The sequence below is a fragment of the Musca autumnalis genome, unplaced genomic scaffold, assembly GCF_047663935.1.
Source record: "Musca autumnalis isolate F117 unplaced genomic scaffold, ASM4766393v1 scaffold_4, whole genome shotgun sequence".
In the NCBI taxonomy this organism is placed as follows: domain Eukaryota; kingdom Metazoa; phylum Arthropoda; class Insecta; order Diptera; family Muscidae; genus Musca; species Musca autumnalis.
In genome coordinates this window covers 4,777,751-4,798,279 of record NW_027411977.1, presented here as the reverse complement: position 1 = coordinate 4,798,279, position 20,529 = coordinate 4,777,751, and the positions used below count along the sequence as shown (strand labels likewise).

The 20,529-nt window shown below is 34.6% G+C and overlaps 1 protein-coding gene across 1 annotated transcript; it reads left to right on the top strand.

The window, feature by feature from the left end:
• The first annotated feature begins 391 nt into the window (after nt 1-391).
• Nucleotides 392-20,298, top strand: LOC141401748 (uncharacterized). Its single transcript, XM_073982149.1, has 4 exons — nt 392-680; nt 6,783-7,221; nt 7,294-7,600; nt 19,063-20,298. Exons 1-4 carry the CDS (start codon nt 668-670, stop codon nt 20,296-20,298), a joined length of 1,995 nt encoding a protein of 664 aa, XP_073838250.1. The 5' UTR covers nt 392-667.
• The last annotated feature ends 231 nt before the right edge of the window (nt 20,299-20,529 follow it).

The following is a 20,529-nucleotide window of genomic DNA, read 5'->3' as shown; positions in this document are numbered from 1 at the left end:
TGATTTTTTATGTTATACAACAATAAGACTATACTACTAATTTTTTTAAACATTTTTTTTTTAATTTTTAGTATTACACCCTATTACACATATTTCTTTAATTAGATATAAAAACTCGATCTAGTTTTAAGTTCATCTTTTGGGGTAATCCCTTCTTGGTGTTGTTTAGGCATATTGTTTATATTTTTCAATTTAAAATTTTGTATTAAATGCATAAAAATAAATTTAATGCCAATCAATATCAGCTAAACTGGTTTGATTATTAACCACTAAATTCTTGTTTGAATGCAAATTAACTTATAATATATAATTATGGATTCATACCTGCTCAAATCTGTCGTTTTGAGAAGAAGAATGCCACTGGACTCTTACTGTAGTAGCTATTGTCTTTGCGAAAGCAACGCATCTTGATAAAACAAATCGGTTTGAATATACAACTTTGATCTAGAACAAATCGTTAACCTAGTATAAATGTGTTGAGAATTTATATTAATAATCAGTGAAAGTGATTTTTGTGTCTTAGAAGAATAATTAATATGTTACGCAACTTTTGTTAATAAAGAAGTAACTGTTGGCCTGTTCCCGTACTTTATAAAGTGGTAAAAGTCGTAAAAGTTGTAAAAGTCGTAAACGATTTTCATACAAATTTTGTGTACGGGAACGCAAAATGTGTAAAAGTGGTAAAAATTGTAAAAACTTTTTAGTTCTGGAACAGAGCTTGTATGTATAATGTCTATTATAATGATTGTGTCGAAAATTCAAATCTCATGTATGCGTATGTGTTGAACAGTGATCGGTGTGTGATTTTTCTAAAAGAGCTGGCGGAAATGTTTTTGTTTAGCTACACAAAAACGTGAATCTATATCGGAAACATCTAGTGAGAACCTGAAATGTCAAATTAAGACAATTATTATGGGAAAAATTATATCTTACGATAAAACTCCTAAATCATAATAGCTCAATCAATTTAATATATTAAAAATGTCACAAATAATGACATTCATCCTAATGAAACAACTACAAATAAGCCATTTCAGTTTAGGAATGCAGACATCGTCCTAAAAATATCTACCATCTTGCAGTACAATTGTATTAAGGCGTGGAAAAGTTTTTGGATAAGGCTTTCTTCGTTTTCTAAAAATCGATCGTAAGAATATGTAGAGGCTATGAAAATAATCGATATAATTCTTTAGATCCCCCACACCCTTATTACGGTTGACATTATCGTATCCAAATTGGAAGTTGACGTGTCGTAACGACTAATTCGTATTATGAATGTATTTGCACAAAAAAAAACTAAAATATACATTTTTTAAAGAATTATTTGGGAAACAAAAATGAATAGTATTGTTAGATCATTTTTAAACTTTTAATCCAGAAGAAAAACCAACCCTACATTTTTTACAATCAATATAATCGGTTGGCGTAGACGTTTGTGCAGTCATTGGCGTAGTGCTTGTCGTAGTGTTATTTTTTGGTACCACGAAAAATTTACAACAACAAAAAATTAAAAAATATATATATATTGTAAAAAAATCTTTTGTATAAGAATTAAGAAAATTGCTTTGTATGAATTGTAAAATGAGGACTCTATAGAAAATTTGTCTGATAAAACACGAGTTTTTTTTTACGAAAATAAATATTGGTAGTAAATTTTTGTATTTATTTTAGTTGTTTTCCAATATATTTTCATAATTTTGCATACAAATTATTTTGAAATTGATTTGATTTTATTTTTATACCCTCAGCATTTATGCATTTTATGCCTCATCGAAACCATTAGGTTTCAGACCCCAAGTATGTTTGTACGAAATCTGTTTCAGATAATTTGGAGTTGATTTAGCCATGTCCGTCCGTCTGTCTATCTGGCTGGCTGGAGCACACGATAACTCTCGATGGATCAACCGATTCGATTCAAAATTTGGCTTTCGTAATATTTTGTCCAAACTAAGTTTATGTTCGAAGATGGGCTATATCGGTCCACTCCTTCCGGTACCTCCCCCACAAAAGTTCGAAAATGTTCGGAAAAATTGTGCGCACCATAACTCTCGAATGGATCAACCGATTTGATCCAAACTTTGCACATCGTGAAATTTCTATCAGACTTAGATGAGGTTCCAATATGGTCGGTCCACTCCTTCGGATAGCTCCCACACAAAATTTCGGATAAGTTCAGATTAGGACCTGCTCTCAAAACGCTTTGATTTTTGTTGCTACAACTTGTATTCACTGCCCCCATACGACGGTACAAGTTTTAACAAGTCAAGCAAGTCCATACTTTCTAAGAAAATAGCCTGAAAGGTGCAAAAACCCCCTATGATACAGTGTGTAGTATTTGGAGCGCAAGATAAATCTCGAACGGATCTGCCGATTCGGTCCAAAATTTGGCCTTCGTAATATTTTGTCCAAACATAGTTTAAGTTCGAAGATAAGCCATATCGGTCCACTCCTTCAGGTACCTCCCCCACAAATGTTCAAAAATGATTTGGTCCATACTATACACATCCAAATATATCTACCAGATATAGATCAGGTTCGAATATGGACATTATTTGTCTAATCCTTCGTGTACCTATCACACAAAATTTCGGATAAGTTCACTTTAGGACCTGCTTCCGAATCGCTTTGATTTTTGTTGAAGCAACTTGCATTCGCTACACCAATTACGATGGTAAAAGTTTTCTACTATGGTACCATATGTAATGGCTGGAGAGCACGATAACTCTCGAACTGATTAACCGATTTGGTTCAAAATTTTTATTTTTTTTATTTTATTTATTTCGTCTATGGAGTACAAATTCCTTACAGACTAATGCATTAAATAAAAATAAATTAATTCTAACATATTTTTGAATTTTATAATAGAATCAGAGAAATCTAAGTTTGACTGTACATTAATTCTATTAAATTCGCGAAGGATTTTTAAGAAATGGAACGCTAAAATTTTATTGAGAAAAGTGCAAACTTTATAAACTTTTTTGGAGCCTTTCAATGCGATTAACTTGTGTGTAAGTTGTTGGATTCCAAACAACCAGAGCATATTCTAATCTAGATCTTATAAGGGAAGAGTAAATGGCCTTATGGACATAAGGGTCCGTGAAATCAGAGCATTGACGTTTTATGAAGGCTAAAAGAGCGTAAGCCTTGGGCATAATGTAGTCAATATGCAAATTAAATACCAATTTTGAATTGACGTTTTATGAAGGCTAAAAGAGCGTAAGCCTTGGGCATAATGTAGTCAATATGCAAATTAAATACCAATTTTGAATCGAAGTAAACACCCAAATCTAGTATTTCTGAAACTTGTGAAATGCGCTTATAATTAACATAATACTCCATAATAATTGGAGATCGCAAACGACCGTAACATACGTAAAAACATTTATTAAGATTAAGTAATATACAGTTACTTGCACACCAATTCACAATATTAGTTAAATCAAGCTGTAATAAAGTTGCATCTAAGAGAATTTTAACGCTTTTAAATAGTTTTATATCATCAGCATACAATAAACATTGTGCATTAGACAAACAACTGGATAGATCATTAATGAAGAAATTAAACAGAAGTGGACCCAGGATACTACCTTGGGGAACACCAGAATTAGCAATATAAGCTTCAGAGTTTATACCATCAATTGATACAGTATAACTCCTACTAGATAAATATGACTTAATCCAATTTAAACAATTAGAATGAATGCCCATTTTAGATAGCTTTTGTAGTAGAATGTAATGCGAGACCTTGTCAAATGCCTTGGAAAGATCTAAATAAATGGCATCAACTTGGCAATGATTCTCTATGCTCTGAATACAAAAATTAGTAAATTTTAATAGATTTGTTGTCGTTGAGCGACCTTCAACAAATCCATGCTGATTAGGAGATAAGACATGTTGCTCAAATATTTTCGAGATGTTAGATAATTTGGAGATAGGTCTATAATTTTTTATGTCTGATCTATCTCCAGACTTAAAAATTGGCGTAACAAACGACACTTTCCAGCAATCAGAAAAAACACCTTCCCTTAAGGAAGTATCAAAGATATTAGTTAACGGAAAGCTGACAGAAACCGCAAGCTGTTTTAAAAGAAAAGCAGAGAATCCATCTACATCGATCTTATTTGACATCTTTAAACAATCAATAGCTCTGAAAACATCTTCATTATCTAATTGGATATATCCAAAATTCATACAAGGTTGCACCAATTCAAGAAATCCAGAAATCTTGCAAATCATAATTAAAATTTGATTTAAGAAATGAAGCGAACAAATTGCATACATCAACAGTGTCTTCTGCAGCAACATCATCTAAATGCATTATTGACGGATAATCTCTAGAAGTTCTTTTAGACTTAATATACTGCCAGAACAACTTGGGATTATCTTTTATTTTATCCTGAAAACTGAGAATATATTATTTGTATAAAAACTTATTAAGGAAAGAGAACTCACGAGTGTAATGCTTGTATAAGTCAAAACTGTGAGTATCATTATACTTTTTATATGATTTGTGGAATTTATTTCTTAAGTTTTTCAACTTTTTTAAACCTGAGGTATATATATGTGACATTCGGTGACAGTCAAGTTTTTAAAACAATTTGCCCAATATGAATCAATAGAATACTTTAAATTCTCATAATTACAGTTGACCAGATCTAAATATACATTATTCGATTCATTGCACTTTGGAAAGAAAACAAACTCTAAATCAAGCTCCAGAGCTAAATGGTGCATATCTGGGACACAAAATGGATAACTGCAAACTCTAATTTCAGACTTCAAGTTATCGCTCAAAAAAATTAAATCCAATATTCGATTTAATGAATTCGTAAAATGATTAATCTGCTTTAAATTCATACTTAAAAAGCTATCAATAACATTTATTTCGATATCAGAATTAACATTCATCGGATACAAATATTCAGCAACAGCAACTTCGCTCTATATCAGGTTACTTAGATTGAAATCACCAAATACAGCTATTTCATTTTGGTTAAATTCTTCGGAAATGTGGACAATGTTCTGCACATGTTCATCGTAGACTATAAATGAACTATTGGGAGGTATATATGACGCGAATATTATTAGCGATTTGTGACTCATAATTTTTACGCACAATTGATCCAAAATAGAGTTGGTATCAGGTAAATTGATTTTTAAAGCTTTTATAGCATGGCGGACAGCAATTAGTACTCCCCCATCTCTTGAACAATTCAATCCAGCATAATCCCTGTCCTTTCTAAACACTTGAAATAAGCGAGTATCGAAGAATTCCTCACTTGCGAAATCATCATTTAACCATGTTTCAACGAAAATAATGACATCATAATTACATTGGCATGTTTGCAGAAACATATCTTTGCTTTTGGTACGTAGACCAGATACATTTTGGAAATAAATCCTTATGTTATGACAGATATTATGCTTGTGCTATCGGCATTTGGCTCCGCTGAAAAAACTGAAATGGCCGAATCTTCACATTAGCAGGCCAGACCTCAGGTTTCAATAAGGCATTATAACAAGCGTCTGGAATACCAAGTTTAAAACTAACTTTTCTTAGAGTATCCATATTTGCATCCCTTTTAACAAGCTTCCTGCATAGCAGATTTTCACGATCTATGCCAATTTTACTTTGGACATACGCTATTATTTGTTCCTCTGATACAGATGGCTTGAACGAGGATAAATGTACCCATTTACTGCTGGTTACCACGTCCAATTCATTGCTCGTATTTTGCCCGATGACAACAACTTTCTTACGTTTATTCCTCTTATGTATCTTCTGATCATATTTTGAAAAGATAGCTGATTGTTTTGTTTTTTTTTTCTAAGCATAACGGTTTGGTTCTATATAATTCTCATATACAATTTCTACAAAACTTTGTGACGTATGTTCACGTATGCAACATAAGGGATAATTAATAGTCATAACAAAGCAGAGAAGAAAGCAAAACAAGCGAAAGAAACAAAACAAAACAAAAACCAAAGGAGAATCAAAAAAAATATTTTGATTATTAGTTCATCTGATAAAAAGACTGATAAATGACTCGCTAAGGACTTATATGGGATTTGTTTCTAACCCAAAAAATTCATCCCAAGATAAATATATGTGTTTCTTTCGATATTTTATGAATCTATGATGCTGTAAAATACAAAAAAAAATCGTAGTGTATCATTTTCCGCCATATAAGAAATTAAAATTAAGCCAACGAAAACGTGTACGACACTTGCATGCCTACGACTACGCCAACAGTAATAAAGGTGTCATGTAAAAGATTAAAGGCCAAGTACTACCTAATTCAAATGCTGCCTAATTCATTAGAATTAGGTAGTACTTTGCCTTTAGTCTTTTACATGAAACTGGGCGTGATAAAGCGGCGTATTTCATTGTGTTTCTACCTTAAGGGTGATTAAGACCCAGTCAGACGTTAATGAATCCATCTTGTTCTTGTTCAAACATAATTTCCTTCCATTTATCTTTCCAAAAATATGACTCTAACTAAACACACAACATTTCAATTTGGTCAGTTTATTTTTTTTTCTCTCCGTGACTTTCAAAGTGTTCTTTTTTAAACAGACTATATCGAATGCAATTTCAATACCGATAGAACGATATTATTTAGACATATTAATTCATACACATACAAGAGATTTATTATTGAACACAATTTCTTTGATAATGTCCGAAATAAAATATGTATTTTAAATTGTTGTTGAAACGGTCTGCTCTTCCAGTATGCAAATTATAAACAATAAATCGAATTCTTCGCTTCAAACAATAGTAAAAGTGTTCTTTGCGATTTCACTGATAACTCTTATATCTATATACAACAATGAAACGTACACTGTACTCAATAAAATCCATTGGAAACATTTCAAAATTGTCACACAAGATGTTACAACGAATTACAATAGAATGCCAATAACACCGGCAATAGAGGTACCAGAAGGATATTTGGTGTGGAGCGAAAACTGTCATATGCCATCGATGGATCCATTTTTACCTGATTATGTAGAGGAAATGGAGACATGGCTTGATGGCAAGATAGTCCCCAACTGCAGCGATAAGCAGTTATTGGTTACGAAAACATACGACGAATCTTTGCAATTATACATCCTGCACATTAACGAGGCTCTCAAGGATGAATATTTAAATGGAACCGATGAAGATATTAATTGCTGCTACACACGACTAATGCGGGATGGTGAACGCGGTTATGGGTAGGTCCAAAAAATTGGCATTGATTACAAAAAAATAGAAATTAATTTGTTGTTGTCTTAATTTCGACACAGCTGGTGGGAATGTGAGCCATTTGATGACAATTACATTGTGCCAGATTTTGTTGAATATGCATTGATCGAGTGTAATGGGACAGTGGATTCGCCAACATTCTATCGGGATGGCATGAGTTTTATTCAACAACCTGACGATATAAATGAAAAATTCAACAGCAGCAGCAATAACGATTATAGGCAGTTTGGCATATTAATGTTTGGCATCGATACAATGTCACGATTCAATATTCGCCGCGTAATGCCGTCAACATTTCAATACATAAACAACAATGATCAGTGGTTTGAGCTGTCAGGCTATAATAAGGTAAATTAACTTTTTCAATGTTTATTACGTCGTGTTTATATTAGATCTGTTTGTCGGGTTAACCTTCTTTATGAGGATTTATTTAACGTTTAAATGTAAACGTACTATTAGGGTACTACAAAGCAAATGACGTTTCGGAAGTCAGCCATATATTTTTGGGGGACAGATCCGGTTACTCCGGTTATTTTAGCCGTTTCATCTGAATATGTGCGTATTTCCCTTATAAGTGCATATAAATAAGGTGTTTTTTAGAACCGCTATAACTCAAGAATGGTTACTTCTATGAAAAAATATAAAGACTAAAATTGTAGTGAATATTTCTGTCTACAATATTTGCTCTAATCACTTTTTGATTAGACCCGCCGTTTTCAAGAAAAAATCGGAAAATCTAAAAAAATCCTAAATTTTGACCTTTAACTGTTTTTGCATACATGGGATTGTTGGGGACTTTTAGGACATTGCTTTTAATGGCAAACCCTAGCTCTCCACCAAAATTCAGATTTGTGGGAATTTTTGCGATTTCAATGTATATTTTGACTGGACTATATTGGTTGACCAATCTGTATTAGTTATTCTTTTCGACATTTTGTTTTTATAATGCCGCTAACCGGTGTTCTGCAACTTGTTTTGCTAGTATTTAGTTTTTTAAAAATGTTTTAATTAAGCAAACAAGTAAAGTTGGAAAGTAAATAAAAACCGTTCAGAATTGAGAACCCTGTTTTTTATACTACTATTCACTTCAAAATCAAATAAAACAGAAAAACACGCACATTGTTAAGACTCGTTTATTAGGTTTTCTTTGCATTAAAAACGACCCGGTGGTTGCTGAGGAATTGAAATTTTACGTTTTTTTCATTTTGTGTTTTTAATTTATTTATTTCTTAATTTCTTTTTTATTAATATATCGTTACAGGGACGTACGCAGTGCTAATATCTGCTATAAGTAACATACCTACCAGAATTTATTTCCTATCAATAACAAAGTTGTAGCTGAAAACAATCGTAAACGACATTAATGCTCAAACATTGATTAAATGATATTAAAATCTGCTGTAAATTCGGCTTTTAGGCTAGCGATAAAAATGTACCTCATCGAAATAATGGCCTTTGATTTCTCATACGTTTCGACAAAAGCCGCTTCAAATAATTTGGCGTCGATTTAGCCCAGTTCATTCGTCTGTCTGGCTCGAGCGCATGAGAACTCTCAAACGGATCAACCGAACTTTAAGTCATATCGGTCCACTCCTTTTTTACCACTAGACTACAAAATGTTTCGCTAAAATGGTGCGCACAATAACTCTCGAAGGTCCAAATCGATTTCTTTGAGACACAGATTAGGTTCGGATATGGATATCTAGCGTTTTGGGTAGGGAAATCCCGCACCGGGAATTCCCGGGAATTCTCGGTTTTATGGTAACGGGATTTTCCCGGGAAACAAATTAAATTTAAATGTATCGCAACTAATAGTGAATGAATGACTAAACTATGCCCGTCACTTTTATATCACAGAATTTTACAGAATCAATAAATTACAAAAGATTTGGAAATAACTTTAATCTACAAAAGGGTTTTCAGGGAACAAGTTATAAAAGCCATACCAAAAATATGGACTATAACGACGGATTTTTATTCTGTTCCATTTAAGTGTGAAAGAATAATTTCTATTTTAAAGTGCTATTTTTATACTATCAGTCATTGGGCTAACTAAAGTGGGTCCGGCTGGATGGCTGGCTGGTGCGCACGATAACTCTCAAACAAAGGCACCGATTAGGTCAAAAATTTGGCATTCGAGATTTTTTTAAACTTAGTTTAAGTTCGAAGATGGATGGACCATATCAGTGGTCCACTACTTCCGGTACCTTCCCCACAAAAGTTAAACAATTATGACTAAAATGGTGCGTTTCCTACGGAACTCTCGAAGGGAGTAATCGAATCGGTCATAGTTTTGTATATGGTAATATTAGTTCCAGGCATAGAACGCGTTCCATACCAAATTCGGAAGAGGTGAAGTTTAAGAGCTCCTCTCGGATCTATTTGAAAAATTTTTTTAGCAGTTTTTCTTTACGGCCCCCTTTAAAACGGTACAAATTTTGTAGGGGGCAAGTCCGCACTTCCTAAGATAATGTCTGAAAAGCTCAATGAAATCTTGACGGCAACACCTAAAATGGATTCTTGGAAAGATAACTCAGACAGGAATTTTCTAATTGGTCCAAATTTTGCACATTGAATTATTTCATCTAGTCATGTATCAGGTTGGAATATGGACTATATCGGCCCAGCCCTTCGGGTACCTCCAACACAAAATTTTGGAAAATTGCACTTTATCAGCTCATCTCAAATCGTTTTGAAATTCTTTACAAAAAGATCTACTTGAAGGCCGAGCTACGACGGCGCAACTTTTTTTGGTAGGGCAAGTCCACTCTTCCTAAGGCAAAGGCCCAAAATCTCAGAAAAAGCCTGCCGGTACCAACTACATAGCTACCTACCCTATGTAGTTGGTACGTAAGATAACCGTAGAAGGGAAAATATCCCACACTCTTTTAAATGTTTGGAAACATGCTTTGTGTGCGACCTCAGTTAAAACGGTACAAATTTTTCGAGGCAAATCCATACTTCTTAAGAAACTAGCTCAAAAACTCAAAAAGAAACTAGAAACGTCAGAAGTATAGTAATATTGATCCAATCTCTTATTTTTAAATTTCCCGGGAAATCCCGGATTCCCGGGAATGGAGATTTTATGATTCCCGTTTCCCGGGAATGATAAAAACCGGGAAAACCCAAAACACTAATTATATCGGTTCACTCCTTCAGGTACCTCCCACACAAAATTTCAATATCCGATTTCACCGAAACTTTGAACATCTTAAAATTACTTCCGGACGTACATATGTATCTCAAGTACCAAGAGGGTCTATACGCGACAACATCTTCGGTTACCTCCCTAACAAAATTTCAATATAAGGGCTGTTTGAGAATCCATTGGACATTTTGACCAATACTACTGCTTGCGGTCTTGTTTACAGCGATATTCTATTTTTCGTGGGTAAGTCCATGCTTCCTGACATAATGGTTCAAAAGCTCTAAATCTTACCATGACCAACTAAAATGACGGCTTGACACCATAACCATCAAAATGAATGACTTCCAAAATTAGGTTCACTTCCAAAATGGACCATTCTTTTAGGTATCTGCTCCACAAAAGTGCAAAATTTTGCGCTCTTATTGAAGTCAAATTTATGAGCTCAACATAAGCATTTATTTGCAACGCCCACAATCGTAAAGTTTTATACCCAAATGTTTAGATATTTTTGTGGGAAAGTTTATGCGTCCCAAAAAGGCAATGAAATTCTGAAACTCTATGACTACACAATTTTTAGAACAAAGATTTTGGTTATGAAGTCCGTATTCGACCTGTCTATAGATTAAAGTCTCTACTCACACTGGCTGAGGGTATATCTATGTCGGCAAACCTGACTGATACTTTTTAACTTGTTTTCGAGAAAACAAAAGTTGTGAATTTTCATAAGTTTGCCTCCGCTGTGCCGACAGAAGCAATAGTCCTTGGAAAGTTTTAAATGTCATCGAGTTCATAAACATCTAATCGTACAATTAAGAAAGAAATAAGGCGGAACAACAACCATTGGGATATCAGTTGATGGAGTTTTTCGACTTAACCTATTTTGTCAGGACTTAGCTAAAATTTTACCCAAAACCTAATGTGGATTTCGTAGTCTCAAACAGTACTGCGAGTAGAATTCGGAGTCTGTGAGTCGCAGTTCGTATCGTCCGACTCCTGTTAAAAATGTTTTCTGTTTTTTTTTTTCAAAATGCCTGCTCCGGAACCCGCAAGAATCTACACATTTTTACTACTAAAATGTGTAGATTCTTGCAGTACTGGAACAAACCATAAATTTAATTTTCTGAATTTTTAGTTGTCGTGATAGAGTCCATACCTCTGGTAAAATAGTAAAGTTTTGGTGTTTTTATGACATAAAATAATATTATTTTCTTACAATAGTTCGGTACAAGTCCAATCTGCACTCGCGGATTCGAGTTATTCTTTTTTTGAAGTTATTTATTTCAATTAATTATTGGTATACAAATAACATTACATAATAGGGTTTTAGATAGATCTTCTTATCAGAGTCAGTCCTCGCGGTAAAAATGTGTTCAATTGATAACTTAATAATTAATAAGATAACGAAACTTTTTTAATGGGACTGAAGTTAATGTGTGATATATCGATATGTACTTTAAAGAAGATCTACTGAAAATCTTTGAAATGGAATCGAAAATGCCAAATAAGAGCTACTGTGGTTAAAAATTCTGGGATACATTAAAACGTAAACCTACATGGGTAATATTCATTTGAAAGATTTTTTAGTTATTGCGTCAATTCTGTTAGAGAAATTGGGTAAAAACTTCAAAATACCAGGCGAAATTTTTGTATGGGGACTATACTGAACGGCTCTGTAGCGCGATTCTCTAACTCATTTGTCGGTAAAATTAAAACGCAAAATTATGAATGAAAATTTCAAATAAAAGTTGACAACACTGTTGCCATCGGTAGAACTTTACGACTACTTTCGTTTAGTCGCTAACTTACCGAAAAATAACGTTACTTACCGAATTTATAGACATTTTAATTTTACCGATATTTGTCGTTAACTCAAAAAATGTGTTAGAGAATCGCACTACTGATATGGTTCATTCATTTGGATAAACATCCAAAGACTAATTTATTATACTCAGTTCCAAATTTCAAAGTTATATCTAAAATATTGTAAACTCTCTCTATTGAAATTATATACTTTGTGTCAATATTTCATATAAAATCAACTAAAAACCCTTTAAAATAGCTTTATGTAACGCTACACAACATTTTTTAATTGCATAATTTTTGGTCAAGGTGGCCCCCCGAAATGAAATCCTGCGTACGTTTCTGTATCGTTATTTGGTGATAAATGAACTAATTTTATTATTTATAAAGTAATTCAGCTTATACTCATTTTTTGCAAATTTATATATGTTTTCATTAAAGGGGAACTAGTTGAAATTGATTTGCTTTCGGGAATGGCTATAGTTTCGGATATCGTCATATAACTTGTTTAGTCATATTCTCCAATAAAATTATGTGTACAAAAATATCTAAGAAACAATTACAAAAATCTATATTTTCCTAAACGGGTGAATATAGAGCTATAGAATTTGTACGGAATGATAATGACCCCAAAGCGGGCGGTCCGTTGTATGGTGGGACTATATCAAAAAGTGGACCTACATTAGCCCACTTATTGCCACTGACTGTGCACAAAAAGCAGGTAAAAAGCCAATAGACACCTGTTTTATTGCGTTCTTTTTTTGTTATTTTCTTATAGTTTGCCTCTATTTAAGTCCTTTCCCAGTTGCAACAAATTACAAAACGATCCGAGGCGTGTACAGACGGAGTATACAGATCCTACAGCCATATATGTAGGATAGGTGGGCACTATATAAAACGTGAACCTATACTGACAAATTTCTGGGTGAAAGTTTAGTAGTCTTAAAGAAGACTAAATATGTATTAAATTACAGATAACATGGCTAAATTTCTATAAAGAAAAAAATAAGGAAAAAGAAAATTGAGCAGAACCGTTCTATAGGGGCTAATCTAAAACATGGCGGCTAATCGCAAAAGTTTTGTAGGCCCAAAGAAGACTCAATACCACTCTTTTGCCATCTCGATGTGATAATGGGGAAAGAAATAAACAACCGATGATGTCAATGATAAGGTATATCGACAACCATATCTTCAAAAATAATAACATTATGAATTTACCATTTCTTTCAAATATATAACAAAATAAATCAAGAAAACAGCAAATAAATCAAAAGTTTTACTTCCACACAAAGTTGACATATAGAATAAGCGCCAGTGTTCGAAATTTCGAACACCATTTTCCAGGGAAACAAAAAATCTGAAAAATTTTTGAGTAGATTTTTGGCATGAGTGCGTCCTAATTGCCATAAAAAGTATTTAAGTAAAAAATTGGTCACGGGAAGAAATGGGTTAACGGTGTTTCTTAATAGTTGCGTTATTGCAATTTTCCTGCCGGGTTATATTTAAATTTTTAGTTAAACTGGTTTATTATACCCTACACCACTATGTGGGGAGGGTAATATAAGTTGGTTTTGGTCAAAAAGTTTGTAACGCATCGAAATAATGGTCGTAGACCCATACTTATGTATACCAAAATGAATGGCTCGACGAGCTGAGTCGATCTGGCTATGTGTGTCCGTCCGTCAGTCCGTCCGTCTGTCCATCTAAACCTTGTAATCACGCTACAGGTCGCAATTTTGATCGGATCGTCACGAAATTTCGAGAGTTAGTGGGGGTCTCACAGGAGAAGAAGCCTATTGATTTTGGTCAAGGTCGGATAATATTTAGTAATCGTAATGAGCAAAAAAAATATTTGGAGAAAAATCCAACATTTTATTCCAAAGCAAATATCTCAGAGTCTATAAGGGGTATACAAAAATGAAAACCTGGCAATGAAAATTTTTTGGTCAAACAACGAAGATATCGCATTAGTTGTTAATAGAACCCAACTTTTCATTTTTGCGATTTTAATAATAATGACGGATATCACACCTTTGGTTGGGGACCTTCTAAAAGCAAAGACTGACTAAGAAAGTAGAAAATCGAATCTTTAAAATTATGCAAAGTAGGTTGGCGTAGGTGGTCAAATAATAGAGATATCGCTATAGTCGGCAATGCATCCCTTTTTTCCACTTTTTCTGATATCACACTACAGGTCAGAATTTTGATCGGATCATCACGAAATTTTCTCACAGAGATAGAAGAATATTGATGTTGGTGATGTCGATAGTAGTCAAATATAAAACCAGTAAGGAGAGGATCAAAGTCGGGCGGGGCCGACTATATGATACCCTACACCACTGTGAATATGTAAAATATAAATCGGAGCTATATCCAGATCTAAACCGATTTTGATATAATTTGGCACATTTATTTCCAGACCGAATTCAGTCAAATATCATTGAAATCGGACTTATATAGCGTGTTTGGAGCAGCAAATACGCGAAATCGGCCGAAAATATATATGGGTGCTATATCCAAATCTGAACCGATTTCGATATAATTTGGCACATTTATTTCTAGTCTGAATTCAGTGACACATTCCAAATTTCATCGAAATCGGAAACATATAGCGTGTTTGGTACAGAAAATACGTGAAATCGGCCGAAAATATATATGGGAGCTATATCCAAATCTGACCCTATTTCTATACAATTTGGCACACTTATTTCTAGACAAAATTCAGTCAAGCATTCCAAATTTCATTAAAATCGGACGTATATAGCGTCATTGGTGCAGCACATACCTGAAATCGAGCGAACATATATATGGGAGCTATATCCAAATCTGAACCGATTTCGATATAATTTGGCACATTTATTTTTGCACCAAATTCAGTCACACATTCCAAATTTCATCGAAATTGGACGTATATAGCGTGTTTGGTGCAGCAAATACGTGAAATCGGGCGAAAATATATATGGGAGCTATATCCAAATCTGAACCGATTTTCACCAAAAGCAATAGCGTTCTTCCTATGGCTAAAAAAGTTGTAGTCTCCAATTTTCAGCTGAATCGAACAAAAAATGCGACCTGTACGTTGCGAACAAAAATACATGGACAGACGGACAGACAGACAGACAGACAGACGGACGGACATGCATAAATCGACTCAGAAAGTGATTATATGTATATCCACAAAAGGAACTATGGGTCTATTTCGTTTCCTTTTGTATGTTACATACAAATGCACAAAGACATAATACCCCTTACCACTGTGTGGTGTAGGGTATAATTAAATATTAATTATTTTGGTTCAGTTCGCCTTAAGTCATTTGGTATAAAAGCCATATAGGTGAAAACTTTCGTATCTCCCTAAAAGAAATGTTTTCGAGTGAAAAGATAATGCACAGAGGTAGTGGTGTAGGGTATCAAATAGTCGGCCCCGTACCGACTATAGCCTTTTCTCACTTGTTATTAAAGGTAAAGTCGTGAAAATGCATAAAAACCAGTGGTATCCTTGAAGGGGTTTTACATCCCGTAGTTAATGATAAATTAATAGTTCGAGAGCTCTTTGAAATTGTATACCATCGGAATAGGGGGTCACACATAATTGACGAGTACTTTTTTAATATAATATAACAGTACAACCAACGATATTTTCATGTTTTTCTGTTAGCTTGCTTGTTTTCTATTGGTACATGTTTTTTTTTTTTATTTCCTTTATTATTCCACTTGGGAACATAGGGCTTCTACAAGAGTTTTATATAGAGGTTTATTGTGGCACAATGATTTTAAGTCATGGAATGATTTATTTTGTTTTTCAAGTTCCTTCATCGTTGTTCTTCGCCATGTATTGCTTGGACGGCCTGGACGTCGGCTGCCCTGTGGGTTCCATTCTAGGGCTATCCTTGGGATGCTGTGTTGAGGCTTGCGCAGAGTGTGGCCTATCCAACTCCATTTCTTTCTTAATAATTGCCGCAATATAGGCTCTTCATTTGTCAAGGACCATAGCTCTGTATTTCTGATTGTGTTAGGCCAAAATATGCGGCATATTATTCGTAGGCATTTGTTGATGAATGATTGTAATAATTGAGCCGTTTGTTTCGTCGTCATCCAGGTTTCACTGCCATACAATAGGGTAGATTTCACACATGCATTAAATATTCTTAATTTAGTTGTCAGTGATAGTTGGGTTGACCGCCAGGTACTATATAGCCTTCCAAATGCTGAACGGGCTTTATTCAGTCTGTTTAATACATCCTTCCCAATATCGCCATCATTTGATATGATGGATCCAAGGTAACAGAAAGATTGCACATATGTTATTTCCTGGCCTTTTATTTTTATTTTGTTCGATGAAGTGTTGTTTATGCACATCGCATTTGTTTTTTGTATATTTATTTCTAGGCCCATTGACTCTGCTATATCCACCAAGTCATTTATTTTTGTTTGCATGTCGCTGAATTTGTGTGATATTAGGCAGATATCGTCCGCGAAGTCAAGGTCCTCTAGATGATCATGTAGCTTCCATACTATTCCTCTTTTCTTCTGGCATACTTTTGTCATGATTTCATCCAAAACAACAGCAAAAAGGAGGGGTGATAGAGGACATCCTTGTTTCACTCCAGCGTTTGTTGTAAACGTTTCGCTTTGCATCCCATTGTGTATAACATGTAGCGTGGATCCGTCGTACATTCGTTTGATTATATTTATTATTTTTAGTGGTACACCTCTAATGCGCAGGCACTCCCATATGGCGTTTCGTTTAATAGAATCAAATGCCTTTTGGAAGTCGATAAACACCAGGTATAATGGAGCTCGCCATTCAATTGACTGGTCAATTATGATTCGTAGTGTGTTGATCTGGTCGACGCAGCTGCGATGTGGTCGAAACCCTGCCTGTTCTTCTCTTAAAGTTTCCTCCACACATTCCAACCTTTTATTTATTAAAATTGCAATAGTTTTGTAGATAGTATTAAGGAGAGTTATCCCTCTCCAATTGTCACAAATGGTTGGATCGTTTTTTTTTTTTCGGTAATTTAATTACCGCGCCTTTTGTCCACGAATTTGGTATCTCTTCATTACACCAGGCGTGATGAATATATGGGTAGAGAATTTCTGCAGAGACTGCAGGATTTGCTTGAAGAATCTCAGGAGGTATACCGTCTTCTCCTGGTGCCTTGTTACGTTTTAGCTTCAGTATTGCCGAGGCGATTTCGTCAACAGTGGGAGGGTTTTCTGATGTTGGGCAACTGCATCTGGGAATAATATTTGAAAGCACAGTCGGATTTGGAATATTAGTGTGTTCATTGATATTACTTATTGTTTCGAAATGCTCCTTCCATCTGCGGGTTTGGTCTTCAGTGTTTGTAAGTAGCTGGCCATTTAAGTCTTTAATAACGGTGTTCCGTTTCGGATTTTTGTTGGAAATGCGGTTTATAAGATTATGCAGTTCTCTTACGTTGTGTGTTGCTGCGGCTACTTCTGCGTCTTTTGCCATATTCTCGAAGTATTTTCGTTTGTCTGCTCTAGCTGATTTCTTCACTGCTTTCGCCGTGTCCTCGTATCTCTCCTTGAGATTTGTATTTTCAAGTTTTTGCAGCTTTAAGGTATTTCTTTCCTGTATGAGGTTCCAGGTGTTGTCTGAAATCCATCGCTTCCTATCTGTTTTCTGTTTGTATCCGATTGCTTGGACAGCTATATTCTTAATTTGGGAACTTGTTCTTTCCCAAGGTGTTTCTGTCGTTGGAATGCATTCCCGTAGTAGTTCGCCAACTTCTTCTTTTTTTGACTGCTCTCGCAGTTTAATGACATCCAGATGTTTTGCCTGGCGGCTGTTACTTTTCCTTTTAATACTTTTTAGTTTTATTTGTATCTCGGCGATTACTAGCTCGTGATCGCTGTGTATATCTGCACCTCTCTTCGTGCGCACGTCTAGCAGTGAGCTCCTCCACTTTCGGCGAATGCAGATGTGGTCTATTTGATTTCGGGAATGGCCATTGGGATGTGACCATGTGTATTTGTGTATTGCCTTATGTGGAAATATTGATCCTCCAATAACTAAGTCAAACGTTTGGCAGATTTCTATCAGTCTCTCTCCATTTTTATTCTTTCTTCCAAGTGCATTCCTACCCATTATATGTGACAATCCATTGTTTTCGCTTCCAATCGTCGCATTAAAGTCTCCAGTAAGCAGAAGGATATCACGAGATGGTATATTTTTAAGAGTAGCAGTAAGTTGGCTGTAGAATTCGTCTTTTATTTCATCCTCCGAATCCTCAGTTGGAGCGTAACATTGCACAATCGTGATATGTTTCCTAATATTTGTCTGAAAACGTGCTGTTATTATTCGGTCGGAAATCGGCAACCATGATTTCAAAGTTTTTCTCAAAGATTTGGCTATTATAAATCCGACACCACTTTCCCTGTGCTTTTCCTTTCCGCTGAATAGTACATGTAAAGAGTTCGAAATTTCTTTAATTTTTTAGATATGTTGCCACTAAAGGACTGTTTCTTTAAGACGATTCGAGTTCAAATTCGTTCGAATTACTACCAAACTCCTGTCGATGTAGAAAATGTTTGTTTGAATACAAAAAATTAATTAGATATTTTTCAAAAAAACAGAAGTTTGTTAGTAGTTCGAACGAATTTTAACTCGAATCGTCTTAAACATAACTAAAAAATTTAAGAAATTTCCAAAACTTAACTTAACTTTTCAAACTCTTAGTGAAACAGGGCATAAATATTAAATTGTAACAAAATGGTGCAACAAATAAAATGAATTTGTTATTTTTCCCCCAATGAATTAGTCATAGAAATTACTTCAAGTGCCCTTCTTTAAATGTTTTATACAAATCTTTTATTATTGATTTACTTTCAGATCGACGACAACACATTTCCCAATATAATGGCAATTTTTACAGGTATGGATTTGCAGGCAGCAGACGAACATTGTCATTATCACATTGAAGGCGGATTGGACAATTGTTCAACCCTTTTCAATTGGTTCAAGGAACAGAACATGGTAACGGCCTATTCCGAAGATGCTTGCGAAATGAGTACTTTTGACTATTTAAAGCCGGGATTTGTAAAACCTCCGACAGACTATTATCAGCGTCCATTACTTTTGGCTATAGAAGAGAAACTGGAAGCTAAAGAGCTGTCAGGTTTAAAATATTGCATTGGTCCACGACGATATGGAGAATATGTCTATGATTTTGGTATCGAATTTGCTGAACGTTTTTTGGGTAAACCAATTTTTGGCCTCTTTTGGACAAACACATTCAGTCACAACGATTGGACGGATCCATCGACCATGGACGAGCGTATGGTGGAATATTTTAATTATATGGACACTGCTGGAATTTTCGACAACAATATTGTAGTTTTCTTCAGCGATCATGGTGCCCGTTGGGGTTTTCTTAGAGGGCAAAAAGAGGGTTATGTTGAAGAACGATTACCTATGTTTTTCATAAGACTTCCTCAATGGTTCCAAGATCAACATCCGGAAATTGTGGAATCCCTAAGATTAAATAAAAATCGGCTAACCAGTCCCTATGACATTCATATTACCCTAAAACACCTGGCCCTAATCTCTTTGGGTAAAGGTGGAACAATACAATTACCCATTAGTTGTACAACATGCCAAACCCTCTTACAACCTGTGCCCCAAAATCGTACTTGCGCAATGGCTGGTATTGAGGATCATTGGTGTACATGTACCCCTTTCGAAAATATGGATCGAGATTCGGATGAAATGATATATCTAACAAATCTCGTTATAGATAAAATGAACAAATATCTCCAAGATGACATTTACGCAGATAAATGTGTAAACATGTCCTTACATCGCATAATCGAAGCAAATTTAAAATTGGATCTACACACGGATGTCCATAAACAGCGAATACAAGAATATCGTATAAATTTCTCAGTCGATCCTAATGAAGCGGAATTTGAAGCAACATTTTTATATGACACCAAAACAAAAACGGTCCTTCTTGATGTAACGGAAGTAAGTCGCTTGAATCGTTATGCCGATGATTCGGTATGCGTAGATGATAATATTGTTAAAAAGTATTGTATATGTAAAGAGAGTGTTAAGAAAAATACATGATGTTCCTATGGTAAAAGTAAAACCCGAGTGATACGAGTATATTTATTTTTTTTTTAAGGAATAGAATATGCTTCGAATGTTGGAATAAACGTATTGGACGAAATGGAATAAAGGTATTGGAAACATACATCAAAGTCATTCAGTATAATAACAAATACTCTTAGGATCATTATTATATGTTATCTAGTGTTGGGCATTCTCGTTCTTTGAGCGGATCGATATTTATACCCT